Source organism: Mustela nigripes, chromosome 7 (genome assembly GCF_022355385.1).
Source record: "Mustela nigripes isolate SB6536 chromosome 7, MUSNIG.SB6536, whole genome shotgun sequence".
Classification (NCBI taxonomy): Eukaryota; Metazoa; Chordata; class Mammalia; order Carnivora; family Mustelidae; genus Mustela; species Mustela nigripes.
In genome coordinates this window covers 111,678,563-111,701,606 of record NC_081563.1, presented here as the reverse complement: position 1 = coordinate 111,701,606, position 23,044 = coordinate 111,678,563, and the positions used below count along the sequence as shown (strand labels likewise).

Here is a 23,044-nt window from a genome sequence, read left to right as displayed (position 1 = left end):
GGATGAAGCCAGGATGCCAGTCTTGGGTCTCTCATGGACTTGGCTGGTCATTGCTGGCCAACAACATCATTTAAGAGTCTCAGGGCCATTCTGATTAAGGGAGAGAAGAGGTTTGGGCTTGGACTGGGCACACTGTGGGGATGAAGGCAGGAAGGGCTTGGGAAGAAGCAAGGAGGCCGCCTGTCCTTCCCCACATAAATATATACCTCCCACCCTCCTGTGTCTGCTGGTAGAGGATAAGGTGGTAGAGCTGGACTGCAGAGCGGATGGGCAATATTTGTCAAATTAGATCAACCCATATCGTGTGACCCAGCAATCCAGAATGAAGTCCCAGAGAGGCCCATAAGGGCCTAGCTCATCAGAGTGGTCCCACCAGGACCAGAAGTATAGGTATCACCTGGGAGCTGGCTAGAAATGCAGAGTCTCAGGCCCCACCCCAGGCCTGTGGAATGAGAGCCTGAATTTTAACAAGATCCCAGGTGCTACACATGCACACAGATGTCTGAGAAGCACAGCATCAGGGGCTGTGTTTGAGAGGGATGGTTGTACAATCGGTGGTGGCAGGAGATGGGAGAGGTAAAATAAGGTGGACGAGCACAGTAGTGGGAGAAGAAGCTATACCTATTGATCTGGAAATCATAGCACTGAGTGAAAAGAAACTCACTGAATAAGAAACAATACAATTCCTTTTACACAAATTTAGAATGTATGCCAGCAAACCACCCCCCCCCCCACCCGACACGTGAAAACAAAAGATAGAATGGAAATTCTAGAGGCAGGCAAAAGGAGTGTAGTATACAGAGAAAAGGGAAGTGAGGGGCCTTGGTATCATTAACATAATTCCTGAAATTCCTTTAAATGTAGATAAAGCGACTTGCTTAGAGTTAAAAGGCTTAAAAATGCAAGCCTGGGGCAAATGGACAGGCTGGAATGAAGTTCTAAGCCTTTTCCTATTTGGGCCAAGAAAGGAGATCTGCTCCGTTGGCCTGAGTGACCTGGGCAGGGGGATCGGTGTCTTTGTTGGGCCTCCCCCACCACAGCCTACAGCTCGCTCCCAGTCACCCTGGTAGCCTGGCCAGAAGGATAATCAGATCAGGCAGGGGAGAAGGGACAGGAGCAGAGGGGGCGTCAGCCTTGAGGGCCGTCGCATCTAAGAAAGCAGAGGAGGAGATATGCTGGGAGGCACCTAGGAGCAGGAGCGTCGGGTAGGACTCTCCTCAGCCCCATGTACAGAAAGCACCGAGAAGGAGCGGTCAGGACGGCGGGTCTGAGAGGGGGGTGAAGGGGGCTCAGGAGGGCACCACTGAGACAGTTGTGCCTGTCAAGACACTGACAGGTGACTACCCTAGGGAAGGTTGGGGGGGTCCCTGGAAGGAGGGGGTGTGCGGCGCCGGGGGATCCTCCAAGGGCCAGCTGCGGGAAGCCGCGAGGGGAGGTCACTCCGGGAAAAGGAGGCAGGTGTTGGGCACTGCGCAAGGCGCTGAGGTGCGCGGGAGAGGGGCCGGGGCGACGGCTGGAGGGCGTCCAACCGGGCGCGTTGCCCGTGCGGGCAGAGCGAGGTGGTCAAGGGCCCGAGGCTGAGAAGGAAATGCTAAGCAAAGCTGGGGATCGGAGGCCTGTGGGCACCCACAAAAGGAAGGAGCTAGGCATCCTCGGAATCGGCGCCTCGCGGAATCGCAACTGGCGCCGGCGGCGACCGAGGATGCTAGGAGCGCCCCCTAGCGGAGGTCTCCCTCTCCGCAATGAAGGCAATGAAGGGTCGGGTTGGTTTGGGGTGTGGGGAGGAAGGGAAGGGAGAGGTCTCTCAGAGGCCGGGACACTAGCCCTGGGGGCGAGGGTGGATCCTGACGCCAGAGAGGGGCATTCTGGCTCATTGCCGTCACGGTAGGGGCTTCGGTGACTCTTGACCCCCTTCCCCAAATCTCCAGCCTGGGTCCCCCAGCTGGAAACCCAGAGGCATCAGGGCCGAGCTCACGAGAATCCTGGAGAAGGAGGGGTCCAATATAGCCCGCTTCACTGTCTCAAGGGACTTCTGGCTCACCCCAGTCTAAGATCCCATTCCTCCTGGGGGAAAGAGCTGTCTTTTGTGAGGTCTTGTCGGAGTTTGGATGCAACAAATTTTTAAAACTTTCTTTTTTTTTTTTTTTTCCTGCTGAGCAATCATCTATATTCTGGGTCTCTCTTCCTTTACACTGCCCCTTTGCCTTTCAAATATTTTCCATCTTAAAAATAAAAGAACTTGATTTAAGATCTTGCGGCTTCTACCATATTTTCTGATCTGTATCTTTAAACCTCTCACAAAAGCCCCACAACATTTACAATTGATATGTGATACTGCATACTTGCAAAATACTTGTAACATATATGAAAGTCATAAAGTCCTCTAAACTGAAGGATACCACATCCATCTAAAAGCCAGATGTTATCAGTACATTATCAGGCCTCTCCCTCTGCATTCATCATCTAACCGTGCAAGCTGAGGTTCCCAGACAATGGCATATGGAATTGCTATTCATAGGCACCTTTCACTTGATCTTAATTTAAAAGAAACTCCTAAAGTGCCACCATTAAGGATTACATAGATTACTGTAGAATCTTGAGAGTTAACCTTTATCCAGCTAAGGAAATTCCTTTCCATTCCTGATTTGCTAACAGTTTTTATTGTGAATGGTTATTGAATGATAAAATTGTTTTTCTGCATCTACTACAAGGACAACTTGGTTATTTTCCTTTATTCTTTTTATATTCTTTTATATATATGAATTACATTTTTAGGTGTCTTAATATTGAACTCTTCCTAGAAGAAAAACCCCATCCTGGCTCCTTTTTAATTGATGTATAATTCACACACATTTTGTGTGCAAGTAAAACGCACAAATCTTGGAGGTACAGCTCAAGGAATTTTACATAGTTGTATGTGTGTCCATGTAACTGCTGCACAGATCAAGATACAGAACTTTTCCATCACCCCCGAAAGTTCCATTATGTCTTTTTCAATCAATACCTTCCCCCATACGTAACCTGTATCATGGCTTCTATCACAACAGATTAGCCTATTCTTGAAATCACACGGAACAAAGTCATACAAAATGTACTCTATTGTCTGGATTCTTTCAAGGTTACAACTGTGAGATTCACTCATGTTGTTTCATCTCTCAGTAGTCTGCCCTGCTTTATCAGTGTGTACTATCCCACTGTAAGGGAAGCAACAACTTATCTACTCTATTGCTAAAGGACATTTGGCTTGTTTCTAAGTTTTGGCTTTTATGAATAAAACTTATATGAATATCCTTGGACATGTCTTTTGGTAGACAAGATGCACTCATTTCTTTTGAAGTGCAATTGTTGGATCATAGAGCATGTAAATGTTCCAACTTTAGCAAATGCTGCCCAATAATTTTCAAGGTGATTTGTACCAAGCAGTGATTCCACGGCTTTTTTCCAGCCTATCCACCAAATTCATTGTTTGGGGTTTCTGCTCTCTTCTAGTCATCAGATATGGTATTTCCGTTTGTTTCTTATTTTCATTTTTGCTTGAGTGATTTCTGAGAGGAGGAGGAAATACCAACTTTATCATCTTCAAACTGCACAACCTCTTTCCTTTTTATTTTTTTCAAAGATTTATTTATTTTAGAGAAGGAGGGGGCAGAAGGAGAGGGAGAGAACCTCAAGCAGGCTCCCTACTGAGTACAGAGCCTGACTGGGGGCTCGATCCCACCACCCTGAGATTGTGACCTGACCTGAAGCCAAGAGTCAGATGTTCAACTGACTGAGCCACCCAAGCGCCCTGAACTGCTTTCCTTTTTAAAGCCAAGAATGCAAGGGTGGTTTAACATTAAAACATGCATATACACATAACAATGTAATTCACCATATTATCGAACTAAAAACTACATGTGATCATTTCAATAGATGCAGAAAAGGCATTTCACAAATCCAACATTCTTTCCTGATAAAAATAGAACAAAACTCTCAAGGACCTAGGAATAAAAGGAAACTCCCTCAACTATATAGAAGGCATCTATGAAAAATAGGGGTGCCTTTCTGGCTTGGTCAGTGGAGCATGCAACTCTTGATCTCAGTGTTTTGACTTTGAGCCCCACTCGGGGTGTAAAGATAAAATCTTAAAAAATATTTAAAAATATTACATATTTAAAAGGATTTAAATATTTTATATTAAATAAAAATTAAATATTTAAAAAATTTTTAAAATAAAATCTTAAACAAAGAAAATAGCTGATCTTACAGTTGGTTAAAAAACTGAACACTTTCCCATTAAGATTAGGAAAAAAGTATGTCTGTTCTTACCATTTCTATTCAACATTGTAGTAGATGTCCTAACCAGTGCAATAAGGCAAGAAATATAAATAGAAAGCATACAGATTGGAAGACAAGAAGTGAACCTATCTTTATTTGCAGACAACAGGACTGCCTATGTAGAGAATCTAATGGAATCTATAAAGAGCTACTGGGACTAATAAGGGAATTTAGCAAAGTAACTAATATATACATGGTCACCATTATGACATAAGATCCATACAAAAAAAAAAAAAATGTGTTTCTCTGGACTAGCAATGAATGATCAGAAATAGAAATTTAAAAAGCAGGATGCTGGGGCGCCTGGGTGGCTCAATGGGTTAAAGCCTCTGCCTTTGGCTCAGGTCATGATCCCAGGGTCCTGGGATCGAGCCCTACATTGGGCTCTCTGCTCAGCGGGGAGCTTCCTTCCCTCCTCTATCTGCCTGCCTAAACTAAAATTGTCTGTTTTTCAAAAGATACTGCTAAGAAAAAGACAAGCCATGGAAGGAAAAAGTACTGGCAAACCATACATCTCTCATAAAGGACTTGGATCCAGGATAGAAAGTTCTCAAAGCCCAATAATAAGTTAAAAAAGGGGAAGGATGGGTGGAAATGAGGAACAAACAATTTGAAAAAAAACTTTACCAAATAAGATAAATAGATCGCCAATAAACACAGGAAAAGACATTCAATTTCATTAGTAATTATGGGAATGCAAAGTAAAATCACACTATTATAATAGCTAATATTAGATAGACTAATACCAAGTGTTGATGAGGATGTGGGAGAACTATATCCCTCACACACTGCTGGCGTGAATATAAAATGGGACAATCACTGTGGAAGAATGTTTGTCAGTTTCTTTAAAAGTTAAACCTACATCTACCGTATGACCCAGCCATTTCATTCTAAGTATGAGAAATGAAAACATGTGTCCCTACACAGATTTGTGCATAAATATTCATAGCAACTTTATTTGCAATAGGCAAAAACTAAAAATAACTCAAATGTCCACCAATGGGTGAACAGATAAACAATGGTACAGCCACGCAAGAGACTACTACTCAGGTGTAAAAAAGAGCGAGCTACTGATACACCTAACAACATGAATTTCCATGTTGATCTGTCTATCCAGCTAATTAGGCTGAGTGAAAGCGATGTTAAAAAAAAAAAAAAAAAAGGGTACCTTTCGAATGGTTCCATGTAAAATTCTGGGAAACGCAAACTGATCCATAGTTACAGAAAGCAAATCAGTATCAGTGGTTCCTTGGTGTTGGAAGTAGGGAGATGTGAGGAGGTTGTGGGTAGAGAACAAGGGAAAGGTTTATGAAGAGGCAGAAAGATAAATTTCATTATCTTGACTGTGATGGTTTCATGAATGTATACGTCTCAACATTTATGAAATTGTAGATTTGAAATAGATGCAGATTGAGTTACATCTCAATAAAGTAGTGTTCTTTGTTTTTTAAGCATAGGTCCACTTTCTTGTAGTCAGAGTTTATCTTTCACCAATTATACATGGTGGAGGTAAACACTAAAATGAACTCAACACACAATCTGTGTAAGGACCTGGACAACACAACAGAAGGCAAGTTATCTACTCCTGCCAGGAAACTTTCAGTTTGGTTAAAATGTTTGGGAAAAAAATTCCAGTGATTTTTCTTCTCAAAACTTTTATTTTCCTTGGAAAATAAAGGCTGATATTACAACTGACATGCTCATACATCTTTTACTACTTTCAGGAATATCTTGGTATGGCAAAAGAAAGGATATTGGAACCAAGATTCCAGGGGCTCCTGGGTGGCTCAGACAGTTGAGTGTCTGACTCTTGATTTTGACTTGGGTCATGATCTCAGGGTCGTGGGATCCAGCCCCATGTTGGGCTCTGCACTCAGCATAGTCTGAGATCCTCTCTCTCCCTCTGCCCCTCCCCCTGCTTGCTCTCCCTCTAAAAAAAATAAATAAATGAAACCTCTAAAAAACAAGATTCCATGAAAAAACACAAACCAAGATTCCATGAACGAGAGGGAGTCTATATAAGATAGTTTTTTTTAAGATTTTATTTATTTATTTGACAGAGATCACAAGTAGGCAGAGAGGCAGACACAGAGAGAGAGGGAGTGGGGAGAGAGAGGAGGAAGCAGGCTCCCTGAAGAACAGAGAGCCCAATGTGGGGCTCGATCCCAGGACCCTGAGATTATGACCTGAACTGAAGGCAGAGGCTTTAACCCACTGAGCCACCCAGGCGCCCCCCACTTTTTTTTTTTTTTAAGATTTTATTTATTTGAGAGAGAGAGTAAGAGAGAGCACGAGCACGGGGAGGGAGAGGGAGAAGGAGCCTCCCCATGGAGCAGGGAGTCCAACACAGGGCTCCATCCCAGTACCCCAGGATCATGACCCAAGCCAAAGGCAGATGCCCCACTGACTGAGCCACCCAGGCACTGCTATGTAAGACTGCCTTATTAAATGATTTGTCAATGGTCAAATACGGGTGGTTTTTGAGAAAATCAAGTTTGAGTTCTGTCATGCTTAACTAGCAAACTGTGTGCTTACATGCTGAGAAAACGAAAATTCTCACCATTTTTACATCTCCAAACAAAGGCCTGACACACTGTAAATGTATGTAATGACCTGTATGTGGCTATTTTTGAAGTTTCTTATTTCCCAGCCGTAACCAAATAAAATCTCTAAGAGAGAAGTCAAGTGCCTTGTACTATAATATGCTTATATGACCCAATGAAAATAAAATACTTTATCTCCGTTCTGCTCTTGTGGTAGATTTCAAGTCTGTGCTGGGAAGCGGAAGGAAAGGTTATGAAACTCCCTGTGGGCAATGGGAGCCACACAGTGAAATGGGCTGGAGATGGGAAGTGCACAGGTAGAATGACGGGGACATGGAGTACAATGAACAGTCTCAAGGTTGCTTACGGAGAGCTCCAGAAGTGGGATGAGGTTTGACGAGAATGGGAAAGACACAGGAAGGATTGATAAGGGAGGGGACAAGGAGTTTTTAGAGAATACGATGACAAGCAATGGACAGGGCTGGGTAAGACTGGGTGAGACCAGGTAACTCGTATTACTTTCTTCTTCTGACCATCAATCCAGGTGGAAAATTTTCTCCAGTGACACTGAGAAACTCCAGAGCCAGAGGTGTGAGAGTGTCCAGACAGAAAAGGGTTTTGAAGAAAGGCAGAAAAGAGTGAACAAGCGGTTGGGCAAACGGAAGCCCAGGAGAGAAGGAATATTTGTTACCAAAAAGAAACAATCTTTTGCAACAGTAAAAATAACAAACCTAATAGATTAACTCCCTAACAAAAGGCTTTTTCTTTCTTTCTTTCTTTTTTTTTTTTTCACATGTTCCCTTACACTTTTTGTCTATACCAAAGAAAACCAAGCTTGTTTGTCTCTTTTGATTCTCAAATACCCTGTCGAGGTTGCTCTCTAAAAGGTTTTATTAATTCACCTCGTCTCTACCAGCCTCCCCAGCACTAGCCGGTTAATTTAACAGCTTCCTTTCATTTGCAATTCATTGATTGCTACCAATGGGCAACACTTTTCTGATGTGCTATTTCACCTCCTCTTGTGTGAGATATGCTATCCTTTGCCAAGGTAAAATTTTAGTAACAAGTACGGAAACTCAATACAAGGAGTCTGCGTCCCTCTCTTCCCTCCGATTCTACTTCAGGATGATTTAGTGGTTCTCCACATTACCCTATTTTTCTGCCCCACACTGCCCTCGGCCTATTGATCCCTCCTCCCTCAATGTCACCATCTGGCCCACACTTTACCCCTGATGCTTAGTAGTATCACAAACCTAGAGTCAATACCACTTGTCAAAGCTGAAACCCTATACTCTTTTAACTTCCTTACAGAGTTTGGCACAGCCTCCTACCCCCTGCCCCATCTTGGACTTCTCCCTCAGCCCCCCTCTACTCCCATCCCCCCACAAACAAAGAGGTTGGTCTGTGTTGCGTTTGCTACCATTGCACATTATATCTATTAAATAGTGGATTTCTAATCAGTCTTCCACTTGAGTTTGGAAGCTTGTTCAGTCCCACCCACTTAACGAGGGCCCACCATGTGCCGAGAGTTGTGCAGATAACTAAGGTATGCGTGCATGTCCAGAAACAGATGAATGTTGAATGTATACGTGAATGCATAAGACTGGGAAATAGAGGTGAGAACTAGCCAGATCCAAAATTCCAAATAAAATACAGTTTGAGCTCAGCCCTAGCTATTTTTCAATCCCAACGAGCAGCAGCCAACAAGCGACCCCCCCAGGATCTTTAGGCACACTCCTGTGTTCTGGTAAGAGTGGGAATGAGTGTGTGAGATAGCAGGAAGGACACGTTCAGTGACTTTTAAATAGTGTGAGGTGAAAAGCCAAGACTGGAGAAGGCCCAGAGGCAGCTCCCCAACACTTCAGATCATGGTTTGGGAAACCCATCCCCTCATACAGGAAGATGCCACTCTGTTCTTCCATGCTTTTATTAGTGACAGCAATGGACAAGAACAATGCCAGGCATAACAGACACCCTGACCCAGCACTGGGGATGGCAAGCAGACCCTGTAGGGCCATTGGCATATCCAGCCCCAGTCCAAGATCCAGTCTACCCAGGCCATGTCCCCGAATGGGCAGGAGGCTGTCTGTCCAGTTTATTTGTGTGGATCAGTCTGTCTGAGTGTCTGAGCCGCTGCCTGCAGGGCCCCCCCATCCTCGGCACGTGATAGGGGCTGCTGGGAGCACAGCGTGGCATCCCCCGGTGGACCACTGGGCCCCGGTGCTGACCATGGGGGACAGGGCCAGGGACTGGAGGTGGCAGGGGGCCAGGCACAAAGTTCACTCCAGGGCCACATCCTACAAAAGAACCAGCCATTATCAGAGAGTGGGCTCTGACCAAGTGAGCCCAGCTCTGCCTCCGAGCAGCTTTAGTCCTCCAGGGTGAGCTTCTCTGGGCTTCAGTTTCCCCATCTACAAAATGGCAACACCACTTCCCCTTCCACTGAACCAGCAGACTGTGACAATCAATGGTTGATTAATGAGTCTACAGATGCTGTAGATCCAGCAGTGACTGGACCCAATCCTGGGGGCACAAGGAGCTACCGAACTCCTCTCAGTCCACCTGGGGATGGGAGGCTAGGTGGGGGAAGGTGCACAGGGAGGCTGGGAGAGGTGGAAAGGGAGGTCTGTGGAGGCACCTACCTAAGTGGGATGACATCGAGAAGTCTTCTGTTGAATTATAATTGAAGAATTCGTGGGGTGGGAAGGGCTGGCCTGGGAAAAAAGGGGTGTCCTGGGGCAGGGGTGGAAACAAGGGAGGTGGCGAGGGCTGAGGAATGGAGTAGGGGAAAGGCATGGGAGGGGGCAGGGGAGAGGGTTGGGGTGGGGGCAAGGCCAGTTGCTCCCCGAAGTCTGGGGGCTGCCCATGGCTCCCCTGGAACAGATGATCCGGCTCTGGCCAGTCCTCAGTCCACGGGTCTAAGAACGGGATGGTTGTTTGTTTTAGGCCTGAGAGCCAGGCTGCCCAGAATTCTGGTTGTCCGCACTCTTAAACCTCTTTCCTCCTCTTGGAGAATAGGGCCACCAGGACGGGGCACCCTCTGCTTCCTACCCTGTCTTCCTCACACTGTCTCATTGCAGGCTAAGCCCAGTGTATGTTCCTTCTTCTTTGCCTTTCTCAGAGTCATAGATCTGCTTTTGTTCTAACCTTATGCTCCCCTCTAGAGCCTTCTCTTTTTGTATGCTTGGTTCCTGTATCTGTAGCTTTTTCTTCTCCCAGCTCCTCCCCACAGACCAAAAAATGAGCCTTCTAAGAAGTCTTTTCTCTGGACAACATGAGACCCTGTCCCTCTCTTCTCCCAGCAGTCCTGTGCCTTCCAAACTTCCACACGGAGTGTTCTGCCCAGTTCCCATTCTCTCATCAACCGCTCCCGCCTCTAAACCCTGCTTCACTCCTTCAGCACTTTTCTGACTAAATGTAACCACTTCCTCTCTTCCTGCCAGTCATACTAAATGACTAAGAGCCCCTGTCCTCCCTGATAGTGTCTCTGCCCTCAGGTCCTTTTGTTTACAACATCAGCCCCTCTTCCCTTCCAACTCCACAGCATGGCCCTGCTTCTGCTCTCTCCTTCACAGTTGACTCTGAGACCCACAGCCCCACATTTCCAGAGCACGTCAGAGGTCTGCCTGGACCAAACTCACCAATCACATCTTCCCACCCAACTCTTCCTTTTCACCTCCCTACTTCTGGAGCTTCAAACTGGATTCAGAAGACCTAAGCCACCACGAACTAGCCTTACAAGCATTAGGGCATCCCTCTCTTTGCTGGGGATAACAAGGAAACTGAGCCATTATATAATCAAAGTTCTAATCCACCTCCCCAAGGATCCAACGCCTGGCTACCAAGTCCCAGATTACCTCCGTGACATTCCTGGCTTCTCTGTGCCCTCACTTGCTCTAGTGCTGCTGTAACAGCCTTCTAACATGACTCGTACCCCCAACTCAACAAACTCTATCCTGCACATACTATGGACACAGCAACTGTACCAGACCCCAAGGCCAAAAGGAACGAGCTGGCAACAAGGTAGGAACCTTGCCCTTTGAGGACATGATCCAGGGGGAAAGCACACATGCAAACAGCCACCACACTCCTTTTGCGAGCGGGCAGGAACTGAGAGGCTTGACAGCACCATGTGAGGGGCTTCTTTGCTTCTGTAACATTGCATGATTGCCCTTCTTCCATTTCCGTCTTTCTACCCCCAGCCCCCATGCCTAGCTAGAAGTCCCCCCATTTCTTTCCTATTCATCTGTGGGATAGGAGTCTTTTGACATGCTGCCTTATGTGCTCAAAGCTTATATATACTCACTCATGTGCAGAGATGACTATATGCTAGCCCACACAGAACCAGAACTTGGATCAAAACGCTGTTCCTGTGATCTCACCCTCCCCAGGGGATGAGAAAGGTGCACTCGGGAGCCACAACAGACTTTTGAGAGGCCTCTACTCCCTGAGTACCTCTGTCCTATTCTGGGTCTGAGCCCTATACTCTAAGAAACCCCTCTGCATCATTCTCCTACCCACTTGTGGCAGGGCTCACCAGAGGGATAGTCACGCTTGGGCAGCTCCACACCCCAGGCGTCGGCCACGTGGGTCAGAAGCAAGTGTGAGAGGTGGCGGTGAGCGTGTTGGTCCCAGTGGACACCGTCCCGGTGACGGTGCTGTACCGCATGCCGAAAATGGAAGTGGAGGTCGAGGACATCAAAGCAGTGGTCCCCTGCCAGTGTTGCGCTGTAGAAGTTCCCTTCAACCACATCCCTCCGCAGAGACCCCGCCAGGGGCTGGAGCTGAGTAAGAAAGTGCAGCATCTAAGAGCTGCACAATGAAGCAGGGTCGGGAGGGAAGGACCTCTTATCTAACAGCTGCCTCCTCCCCCATCCTGAAGGGCCTCCGTCACTTGCCTCTGGCAGAAGGAAACCCCCAGTGACACGCTCCCCCAAGGGCATGGCCATGTTCCACACCAGCAGGCACGAGTCTGGCAACACCTGGTCCATGCGCACAAACACCCGCTCCAGGTTCTCCCGGTAGCTCTCCATTGAGCAGCGGCCATACCTGTCAGACAGCACATAGGGTGGGCAAGAGCACAGGGTGGACAGCCTCTGAGCTGTACCTCCACCCCCCAACCACTATTTCCCTCTCCCGCTGCCCCAACCTGGAGAGATCCCAGAGGCAGGAGTTGATGATCACCAGGTCCGGGGCAGGCCCATAGGTCAGTTCCTCCAGGACGCCCTCGAGGTACTCGGAGTAAACGCGGGTGAGGAAGTAGAAGCGCACAAGGTGGTGGCCAGAACCCGAGCAGAACTGGCGAACCTCCCGGTACTGCGTTCCATTGTGTAGCTCGCCCAGCTGACCCCCAGCCACCAGCTGGTCCTGTTCAAAGCTCAGCTCCCCCTGCCCACCCCCGGCCCCCAGATGGTCAGACCCATGCTAGGGAGGAAGGCCCTGCCAGGCCAGGGTCTGTGCCCACCCACCACTGGCATGGCTACCAAGCTTCCCTCACCTTGGCTTTCAGCTGGGCAGCTGTGAGCAGTGAGTCCCTCTGGAGCAAGAGCACCAGGTCTTTGTACACAGCCCGCTGGACTACAGGGAGACAGAGATCCTAAAGCTAAGACAAGCTTCATCCCACCCTAGCTCCTCCTAAATCCAGGCCTTCCATCTTCCCAAGGATGGGGCTGCCCAACACCACCACTGTGGAGTTCATTACAAAGGCAGGAGAAAAGTTGACGTTAAAAAAATCCTGGTACCACCTCTGCCTTCACGGGATACACTACCCCCAACTTAGTACACAGTGGCCCCAGATCACCAGGCGGAAGTCAGCTGGCCAAGTCACCCAGAAAACAGACAACACAATCCACTGCTCCCATGAAGGAAAGTATGGGAGACTGTCAGGGTGAAAAATGCTGAGCAAGGATGGGGTAAAAAATGTGTCGGACTACATCGATCAGGACACCTGTGGAAGGTGCATAGGGAAATCAAAGACGGAAAACCCCCTGGACTGGAACAGACTCGGGGTCAGAAAGGTTTGGGTGCGAGACAAAGGGTCCAGTCATCGAAAACAGACTGAAGGTCCGGGGCTGGGTAGTGTGAACCTAGAGGGGCACTCACTTGAGTCCCCCAAGATGACCACGAACTTGTTGTGTAGCAGCTGCTGGACTTCCGAGGCCTGGAAGTGGACCATGGCGCTTCGCAGGGGGAGGCGCGGCTCCTCGTTCTCCAGACAGAAGACCATGCCTCCGCGGCTAATGATGGGCTGCGGGGAGAGGCCACTAAGCCGCGCGCGGGCGGGGACTCAGGACAGGTCGGCCCCAGGGCCCGCCCCGGGATAAATGAGACCTGCGCCGGCCCCTCCCCGGCTGCTCAGGGCTACCGAGACGAGGTAGCGGCGGCAGAGTGGGACCCGTGGTGGCGTCTTGCCTCAGTCCCACCTGGCACCGGAGGCAGGGGGTCGCCAGCCCGCGGGCCACCAGGGCACCGAAGCTCTTCCCGCGCGGCGCCGCCCTGCGCCCCGCCACGTGCCCGCCACCGCCCCGCGCATGCGCGCGCCCGCTAGCGCCAATTACCCAGTCCCGGGGCGCCGCACCGTTCACCCACGCCCGGGGCAGGGCCGCGCACTGCGCGCCTTGCCCTCTGAGGGCCCCAGGCCTAGCCTCATGTTCCTCCGCCCCGGGACGCCAGTCGGTTCTGCACAGCCCGCGCCCGGCAGAACCCGTGCGTCCCGGTTAGCCGTCGGCGCGCAGCCCGGCGCCCAGCGCTCTCCATGCGTGCGTCGCGGCGGCCCCGACGGCGCCTCGGGCCTTGGCGCCCCGGGCGGCGACGCTCACAGCAGCCACTTCCGGTCACCCATGTCCCGCCCTGCGCGACCCCCGGCGCCCGAGGGGACAGGAAGGCGGCGAGGTGGACCGCGACGGAGGGTGGGAGCCAGGGCCGAGCCCACCCGGGCGGCCACGAGGCCCGGGTGTGGGCGGGGGCGCGGCGGCGGCCGAATGTAGCTGCCCACACTGGTGATGGCCGTGGCGGCAGCCTCGCCACGTGACCCGGACGGGCGGAAGCGGAAGTGCCGGTCCGGAGCCCGTGCTAGGCGGGTGTCCCCTCGGCGCTTCCCAGCCACCACCTGCACCAGCCATGGACTGCTACACGGCAAACTGGAACCCGCTTGGGGACTCTGCCTTTTACCGGTGAGCCGCCCCGCCCTCCTGCCCACCGCCCGGCATACCCCGCTCGCCCGCTGGCTTGAGTCTTCGGGCGGAGCCGGCAGCGCGCGCCCTCGTCACTGTGGTCGCTGGGGTCCGTCCCTCGCGGGCTCCCCCGCAGCGTCTACCGCTGAACGCACAGCCGCCTAATGGCCTGGGGGCCGGGCCTTCCCCAGCTCCAGGAAGGAAACTGAGGCAGTCACATCACGGTCACACGAGTAGGGGCAGAGAGAGCCCAAAGCTGAAGCTGAGATCTGTCAGCCTCCGGAAGGATGCTCAGATCACGTTTGAGGGAGACGGCCTGTGGGTGACAGCGAGTGTCCAGTCTCCTGTGGGGAAGTGCTGCCAAAGTTAGACTACAGTGGCGCTCCGCGGGAGGCGGGATCGCACGGCGGGCGGGGTAACAGCAAACTGGGAGAGAGGGGCGAATCCAGGGGTAGGGCCTGTGAGGACGCTTAGCTTGGGGTAACCCTCTCACGGGAGTCGTAGAGTCCTAAACTATATATATATATATATATATATATATATCCTAAACTATATATACACACACACACATTTATTTATTTGACAGAGAGAGAGAGGAAGAGAGGGAACACAAGCAGGGGGAGTGGAAGAGGGAGAAGCAGGCCTCTCGCTAAGCAGGAAACTCGATGCGGGGCTCTATCCTAGGACCCTGGAACCATAACCTGAGCCAAAGGCAGAAGCTCAACGGCTGAGCCACCCAGGGGCCCCGAGCCCCAAACTATTGATGTGAAGTGTAAACCGATCACATTATTACCCTGATAGGTAATAATAGGACTTTTCAGCGGCGCCACTTTTTTGTGGGGTAAAATACAAACTCCTTTTGGAACATCTGTAAGTCAGTCTCTGTTTATCTCCAGCGCCGTCTGCCCCTCTCCTACCCAAGTCTTGTATTCCAGTTGCACAGAATTACAGAACCCCAATACACCACGATGTTTCATGGCTTTCCATGTTTGCATCCAGCCTGCAGTTACTTCTCTGGGTACTGCCATTGGTCTTTTTATCTCACTGGAAAATTTTTGCTCATCTTTCAGGGCTTAGCTCAAGGGTTCTTTCTGAAACCTTCCCTGATCCAGTCCCAGTAGAGTCAGCTGACTTTCCTTTAGGTCTCTCTGGCCGGTGTTGCTGTCTGTTATGGAAGGCGCAGTAGGGCAATATTTGCATGTGGTTTCTTTTGCTAAACTAAGTTCCTTGAGGGCCAACATTCTGTTTATCTCTGTCCAGTGCTCATAGAACAGTGCCTGTTATATAGTACTTGCCCAATAAAGTTTTAAAAATACTTTAGTGATTTCAACTAAAGGTCATGAAGATACTGTGTTGGGGTCATATTTCAACACAAAGTACTCTTGTGTTAGTGAAACTGTATGGCGATTTTTAGAGATCCTTTGCATTTGTTGTTTATTTGTAATTCTTCTGTCTTATAAATGTGCCTATGAAATATGCAATATGAAAATGCAGAAATTTAATTTAAAAAGCAGTAAAGTCAGTAGGAAATAACAATGATTTCAACTGTTTTTGCAGAGAAGGTATATCAGACAAAAGTAGCCACGTAACTTAGTGTTTCGCACATCATACACTTTAAAAAATATTAACTCGTATTATTTTGGAAAATACATGTGACCACACAGGTTTGTTAAATCAGAGAATGCTGAAGACAATGACCTCATTACCACAGAGCTCCTCTTTATCACATGCAGTCTTAGCTTTATTGGTATACCAGGAAAGATTTAAATGAGTGTAAGTGTGGAATGCCTGCTGTAGACATGACCTGTCTGGGTAGCCTCCCCTTACCTGTGCTGTGCTGCCAGAAAGAGTAGAAGTCTAAGCCTTGCTCTGGAGGATATATGACTTTTGCTGACAGAGGGACTGTGTACTAGACACTATGTTAAGTATTTTATATGTATTAACTTGTTTGTTTCAAGACCCTATGAGGTATGTGTCATTAGCTCCATCTTCCTGAGGCACAGAGAGGTTAGGTGGCCAGGTCACCAGGTAAGTGGTGGAGCCAGGCTTTGAATCCGTTGTTCTTCTAGAACCTGTGTTAAAGCAGAGAGGTTTTGGTTTTGGTTGTTGTTGTTGTTGTAAATCGGGAAACATACAGCATATTCTAACTTCACCAGAGTGGAAATATTTTAAATGCAACTATTTAGTTTTATTCATATTTGTTCATAGCTTTATGGCAGGGCATGTTCCAATAAGTGAATGAATGACTGATGTAAGTATTGCATTTTGAGTCCTGTCTGCAGGTCAAGATTCTTTTGTGATGTAAGTAATGTTCTGGAAAGCTCACTGAATTTGGGAAGGGAATGAGAGGGAATGGTTACTAGTTTTTATAGGAATCCAGAATTTAAGCCATTTTTATCTTAAAACCCAACCTTGGATTAATCCTGTTAGTTAATTTTGCCCAACCCTGAGTGTATATCAACCAATAAAAAGACATGGACTCTGTCTGCTCTCATAGAGCTTACAGCCAGCAGGAGACACAGTTGATAACCATTAATGACTTAGTATTTATTTAATCATAATCAGTGTAAAGGAGAGATATAAGGTCCTAAGAGAGTATATATAGTACACTGGGAGGTTAGAGGTAAGAAGACTTAATGAAAGAAACAATAATACCCTATCCAGGGAATGAGTAAATGGAGGTGCAGGGAGTGTGATGAAAGAAGCATATACAAAGGTCCTGAGGCAGGAAAGACAAGGACACTCTCAATCTTCTAAACAGAGCCAGTGTGTTTGGATTGCCGGGAGTGTATGTGTGTAAATAAGACCGTTTTGGAAGGAGCAAGCAAATATGGACACAAGGGTGGAATATGCCTGAGAGAAGTTGATGGTGGAGAGCACTGGGGCAGAGATGTTGGAAATAGAAAGGGATGCATCAGAGAAGTATTTAGGGGACAAAATTAAAGGAAATTGTGATGGGTTGCACTGGGTAGAAAGGAGTAGAGCAAGAAATTGAGGATGACTGGGCTTTTGGCTTAAGACAAAAAAGGAAGAGTGAGTGTTGGGGGAAAGGTTTACCTTGGTTTTGGACACATTGCTTCAGGTACTTTAGTAGAAACATCCCTCACTGTAAGAGAAAGGAGACAAGATACATTATGTACTCCTGAAACTCTTCTTAGAAGAGAGGTTGACTATTTTAGTAGGGATTTTTTTTGGGGGGGGGAGTAACATATAAACACAAACTTTTTTTTTTTTTTTAAAGATTTTATTTATTTATTTGACAGAGAGAGATCACAAGCAGGCAGAGAGGCAGGCAGAGAGAGAGGAGGAAGCAGGCTCCCTGCTGAGCAGAGAGCTCGATGCGGGCCTCAATCCCAGGACCCTGGGATCATGACCCGAGCCGAAGGCAGCGGCCTAACCCACTGAGCCACCCAGGCGCCCTAAACACAAACTTTTTAAAAGATTTTATTTTTAGGGCACCTGGGTGGCTTAGTGGCTTAAATCCTCTGCCTTCAGCTCAGGTCATAATCCCAGGGTCCTGGGATCAAGTCCCGCATCGGGCTCTGCTTTCTTTCCTCTCTCTCTGCCTGCCTCTCTGCCTACTTGTGATCTCTGTCCGTCAAATAAATAAATAAAATCTTTAAAAAATTTTTTAAAAACCTTAAATTATACCCAACGTGGGGCTCAAACTTAAACTCCCAAAAGCAAGAATCACGTGTTCTACTGACTGAGCCAGCCAGGTGTCCCTAAACGTGAACATTTAAAAAAACTGTGGTTAGGCGTCCCTGGGTGCCTCAGTCGGTTGGTCATCCGACTCTTGGTTTCAGCTTGGGTCATGATCTCAGATCGAGCCCCACGTCAGGCTCCCTGCTCACTGGGGAGTCTGCGTTCAATTCTCTCTCTCTGTCTCCCTCCCTCCCTCTATTCCTCCCCCTCAAAATAAAACATAAAAATAAGCTTTTAAAAAATTGTCGTTAAATATAATAACATAAAATTCACTACCTTAACCATTCTAAAGGATAGTCCAGGAGTGTTAAGTATATTCATGTTGTGCAGTGAAATCTCCAGAACTTTCTCATCTTGCAAAATTGAAACTCTATATCCATGAGATAATAACTCCCCATGTTCCCCCTCCCCCAGCCCTGGTAGCGGCCATTCTGTTTTCCTTTTCTATGAATTTGACTACTGTAGATAGTTCATATAAGTGAAAGTGTGGAAGTGGAAGTGGAAAGTATTTGCCTCTTTGTGACTGGTTTATTTCACTTAGCATACTTTCCTGTCCTCAAGGCTTATTCATATGATAGCCTGTGTCAATTTCATTCCTTCTTATGGCTGAATAATATTCTCTTGTACATGTATAACATTTTATTTATGCAGTCATTCATCAATGGATACTTGGGTTACTTCTATCTCATGGCTAGTATGAATGCTGCTATGAACATGGGTGTACAAATGTCCCTTTGAGACTATTTTCAGTTCTTTTGGATATATAACCTGAATAGACTTGCTGGATCACAGGTTATTCTGTGTTTATTTATTTGAAGAACTATCAGACTCTTTTTTCCATGGCAAGCACACCATTTCAAATTCCAGCAACAGGGCGCCTGGGTGACTCAGTGGGTTGGGCCTCTGCCTTCGGCTCAGGTCATGATCCCAGGGTCCTGGGATTGAACCCCGCATCAGGCTCTCTGCTCAGCAGGGAGCCTGCTTCCCCCCTCTTTCTCTGCCTGCCTCTCTGCCTACTTGTAATCTCTGTCAAATAAATAAATAAAATCTTTATAAATAAATAAAGAAATACTATGGGGGTGCCTGGTTCCCTTAACTGGTGGAGCGTGCAACTATTGATCTCAGGATTGTGAGTTTGAGCCCCATGCCGGGTGTGGACATTACTTAAAAATAAAATCTTAAGGGATGCCTGGGTGGCTCAGTTGGTTAAGCAGCTGCCTTCTGCTCAGGTCATGATCCCAGCGTCCTGGGATCGAGTCCCACATCGGGCTCCTTGCTTGGCCGGGAGCCTGCTGCCACTCTGTCTGCCTGTGCTCGCTTGCGCATGCTCTCTCTCTCTCTCTGGCAAATAAATAAAATCTTTGGAAAAAATAAAAAATTAAAAAAATAAAATCTTAAAAAAAATACTACACTGAAAAGAAATTTTAAAAAATAAATAAAAAATTTTTAAAAAGTACTATTAAAGAGCTCCTGTACATTGTTGCTGGAATTTTTCTCTGCCTACTTGTGATCTCTCTCTCTCCTTGTCAAATAAATAAATAAAATCTTAAAAAAAGATCCTTAAAAAAAAATTCCAGTGACAATGTGCAGGAGCTCTTTAGTAGTATTTTTTTAAATTTTTATTTATTTTTTTAGATTTCTTTTCAGTGTTTTTTTTTTTTTTTTTTTTTAAGATTTTATTTATTTGAGGGACGCCTAGGTGGCGAGCAGAGAGCCCAATGCGGGGCTTGATCCCAGGATGCTGGGATCATGACCTGAGCCAAAAGCAGAGGCTTTAACCCACTGAGCCACCCAGGCGCCCCAGTGTAGTATTTTTTTTTTTTTAAGATTTTATTTTTAAGTAATGTCCACACCCAGAATGGGGCTCAAACTCACAACCCTGAGATCAGTAGTTGCACGCTCCACCAGTTAAGTGAGCCAGGCGCCCCCATAGTATTTCTTTATTTATTTATAAAGACTTTATTTATTTATTTGACAGAGATCACAAGTAGGCAGAGAGGCAGGCAGAGAGAGAGAGGGGGGAAGCAGGCTCCCTGCTGAGCAGAGAGCTTGATGTAGGGCTCCATCTGAAGACCCTGGGATCATGACCTGAGCCGAAGGTAGAGGCTTAACCCACTGAGCCACCCAGGTGCCCCATAGAGTATTTATTTTTGAGGCAAATTGGAGTCAAAGGATTTCAGGGGTGCTGATGAACTCTCTTGGGCTTTAGGATTTGGAATAGATTATTCCCCAAGGCTAGACCTGATGTGCCTCTTCCACCCCAGTGGTCCAGTAGTCCAGCTTAGACCCTGGAGGCAAAGGCTGGAGATCACCTATTTTCACTCAAGGGCTCTGCTTGCGCTGCAGCAGAACGTACTTTTCCAGAAGTTCAGCTCCACAGCCACAGGGATTTCTTCAGTGTCTGAAGGGAGGGATGGAGAGGGGAGGGGCTAGAACCGAGACTACGAGGACTGCTAGGTTTAGTGATTTCCTGGTATTGGAATCCAGGGTCCGTTTACTGCTGCTGAGATTTCCACTTCCAGGAACTGGGAGTAGAGGAGGAAACTGTGACTGGTCTTCCTCATTGAACGTATGGCTGTCCTTACAAGAGTCCCTACCCCTAGGCTCTTCTGAGAGGCCACCCTCCCTGTTGCCCTCCACTCTGCCTCTGCAGACCCAGTGCCACCCTTTAGGCACAGCCTGAGTCACCCAACTGTCCCTGAGAAGCTTTCTTTACCTCCAAGACCTGGAGAGGTAGTCCGTGTTTTGTTGCTCTTCACTACTTCTGGCCCCCTTGGGAGGGGCTCTGCCTCCTTCCCAGCCAGGTCTGTGTTGCTGCCATCCTCCTGAACCACATCTCTGGCCAACTGTTGGGACAGCCTCCTGTGCATCCCTGCTCTTTCCAGAGTGATTTAAGGGCCCACCTGGCTTCAGGGTTCCTTGAGCTCTACTCGAGTGATTTTATCTACATCAGCCACCCTCCACCCGGCGCCTGTGCTCTGCCAGAATTGCTTTGCCTCGGAAGCATTCAATTCAGGCAGCCCCCATCCGACCGTAGGCTCCTGTCCTCACTGGTACTCTGATACCTCCTGATCCACCTGTCCTTGGACCTCACCGGGATCCCCATCCCTGGAACCCTTTGTTCTCTTCGTATGTACGAGCAGAGCCCCCTTCTATAAATGTGTCCCTCCCTGTCCAGCTTGGAGTACAGCTGCAGTCAGTCATTTCAGTTTCTTGTCTTTTCCTTGACAACCTTGTTCCTTTGTCCTTCGGTTACTCCTGCCTGAGACAGAGCCACCTCCCAGTGTGCCAGCCACTCACCATCTCCACCTGTGCTTAGGCTGCTGCTCACTGCTGCCGGGCAGCCCACACACAGGTAGTTGGGACGACAGCAACTCAATGCCCCCCAGCCTCAGCTGGGCCCTCTTAGTCTTTTTTGGGGGGGTTCAGCCTACACTTACCGCAAGGGCTCTGCTTTTCCTTTTAAAAGATTACACAAAGAAACAATGAAGTTAACTTGGAAATACTGAAAATCATAGTCTCCTTGGCCCCTTCTCTCAACAGCTGACTTTGCCTCGTGCTTCTGAGAGAACTGGAAGTCTGCATAGAAGGGCCTAGGCTTCCCGCTACCAAACCTGACCCAGTGAGGAGCTGTGCCTCTGTCCCCCTGTCCTCCCAGAAACCATGTGCCATCTACCCACACGCTTCCTCAGTCACAGTGTTTCTCCAGCTGTTGTCCAGGACCCCTTGCTCAGAATCACCTGAGATGCTGGCTATGCAAAGCTTCCATGGTCAGACATACTCCCTTATCTCTGGGATGGGTCCTAGAAATTTGATCTGTATCTCCCTGTCCTAACAAAAAATAAACTCCCCCATTCCACAGGTCCCTCCTTGTCACTGCATCCTTTTCTGCCCATTCCAGCCAACGGTCGATAGACCACCATCTGCATTTCCTTCTGTTTTCTCTCTTCCTACTAATCATTCACTCTGGTCCGAGCACCTTGTTCTTAGTGACATTCTGTCACTTGAGTGGACAGATCTCAGGCCTCATCTGAACTTCATTCCCTGGAACACTGGAGAATCGTAAGTGCTCACTTCTTTCTTGGGAATTGAATTTAACCTTTTACTAGGGACATCTTCAGGCATACAAAAAGTACAGCATCACCACCTGGGCTTAAAAATTGTTGTTGTGGGGCGCCTGGGTGGCTCAGTGGGTTAAGCCGCTGCCTTCTGCTCAGGTCATGATCTCAGGGTCCTGGTTTCGAGTCCCGCATCGGGCTCTCTGCTCAGCAGGGAGCCTGCTTCCTCCTCTCTCTCTCTGCCTGCCTCTCTGCCTACTTGTGATCTCTCTCTGTCAAATAAATAAATAAAATCTTTAAAAAAAAAAAAATTGTTGTTGTGTTGCAGTGTTTGCTTCAGTACTTTGGAGGTTAAAATATTTTATTAAGAAAAAGTTCAAATGGGGGCACCTGAGTGGCTCACTGGGTTAGAGCCTCTGCCTTCGGCTCAGGTCATGATCCGGGGGTCTTGGGATTGAGCCCCAGGGTCTTGGGATCAAGCCCCGCATCGGGCTTTCTGCTCAGTGGGGCGCCTGATTCCTCCTCCCCTCTGCCAGCCTCTCTGCCTACATGTGATCTCTGTCAAATAAATAAAATCTCTAAAAGAAATGTTAAACAGAGTAATTTAGCGGACACCCATGTACTTCTTCCTGAACTGCACTAAAGATCAATACTGTCATTTTCTTTTCATCTTTCCCTTCCCCCTCTCAGACACTTTTGGGACTATCTAAAGCCAACTCCAAATACATCTTTTTATTTATTTATTTTTTTCAGATACATCTTTTTAATCAAATACTTTTTCTCTTGTATTTCTTTTTTTCTTTCTTTCTTTTTTTGTTTTTTTAAAGATTTAATTGGGAGAGAGAGAGAGAGAGCTGCAGGGCATGGGGGGTAGCAAGGGGGCAGAGGGGACGGGAGAGAGAGAAGCAGACTCTGCACTGAGTGTGATGTGGGGCTGATCCCAAGACCCTCAGATCATGACCTGAGTTGAAACCAAGAGTCTGATGCTCAACTGAGCCACCAAGGCACCCCTTATGATTTATATTAAAGTAAATTTGCAGGGGCACCTGGCTGGCTTAGTCGGTAGAGCATGCAACTCTTGATTTTAGGATTATAAGTTAGAGCCCCATGTTGGGTGTGGAGATTACTTAAAAATAAAGTCTTTTAAAAAATTAAATTACAGGGCGCCTGGGTGGCTCAGTGGTTAGGCCGCTGCCTTCGGCTCAGGTCATGATCTCAGGGTCCTGGGATCGAGTCCCACATCGGGCTC

At 47.8% G+C, this 23,044-nt stretch overlaps 2 protein-coding genes across 3 annotated transcripts in view; one reads left to right on the top strand and one right to left on the bottom strand.

Annotated features, from left to right (window-relative positions):
• Positions 1–8,771: 8,771 nt before the first annotated feature.
• On the bottom strand, positions 8,772–13,846 carry LOC132021779 (PC-esterase domain-containing protein 1A). 2 transcript variants are annotated; one of them, XM_059406657.1, is made up of 8 exons: positions 13,418–13,846; positions 12,963–13,107; positions 12,358–12,437; positions 12,010–12,248; positions 11,759–11,909; positions 11,398–11,644; positions 9,503–9,574; positions 8,772–9,157 (listed from the first exon to the last, which is right to left on the bottom strand). In XM_059406657.1, exons 2-8 carry the CDS (start codon positions 13,084–13,086, stop codon positions 8,910–8,912), a joined length of 1,161 nt encoding a protein of 386 aa, XP_059262640.1. In that variant the 5' UTR covers positions 13,087–13,107; positions 13,418–13,846; the 3' UTR covers positions 8,772–8,909. The 2 variants fall into 2 exon arrangements, with proteins under 2 accessions (XP_059262640.1, XP_059262639.1); XM_059406656.1 differs by having other exon boundaries at positions 9,503–9,778; positions 13,418–13,845.
• A 50-nt stretch (positions 13,847–13,896) lies between these two features.
• The window catches only part of LOC132021778 (vacuolar protein sorting-associated protein 16 homolog), a 27,389-nt gene continuing 18,241 nt past the window's right edge, over positions 13,897–23,044 (top strand). Inside the window, exon 1 of the mRNA XM_059406655.1 lies at positions 13,897–14,032. Coding sequence (XP_059262638.1) covers positions 13,980–14,032 — 53 coding nt within the window. The 5' untranslated portion in view covers positions 13,897–13,979. The remainder of the gene's footprint in view (positions 14,033–23,044) is intronic.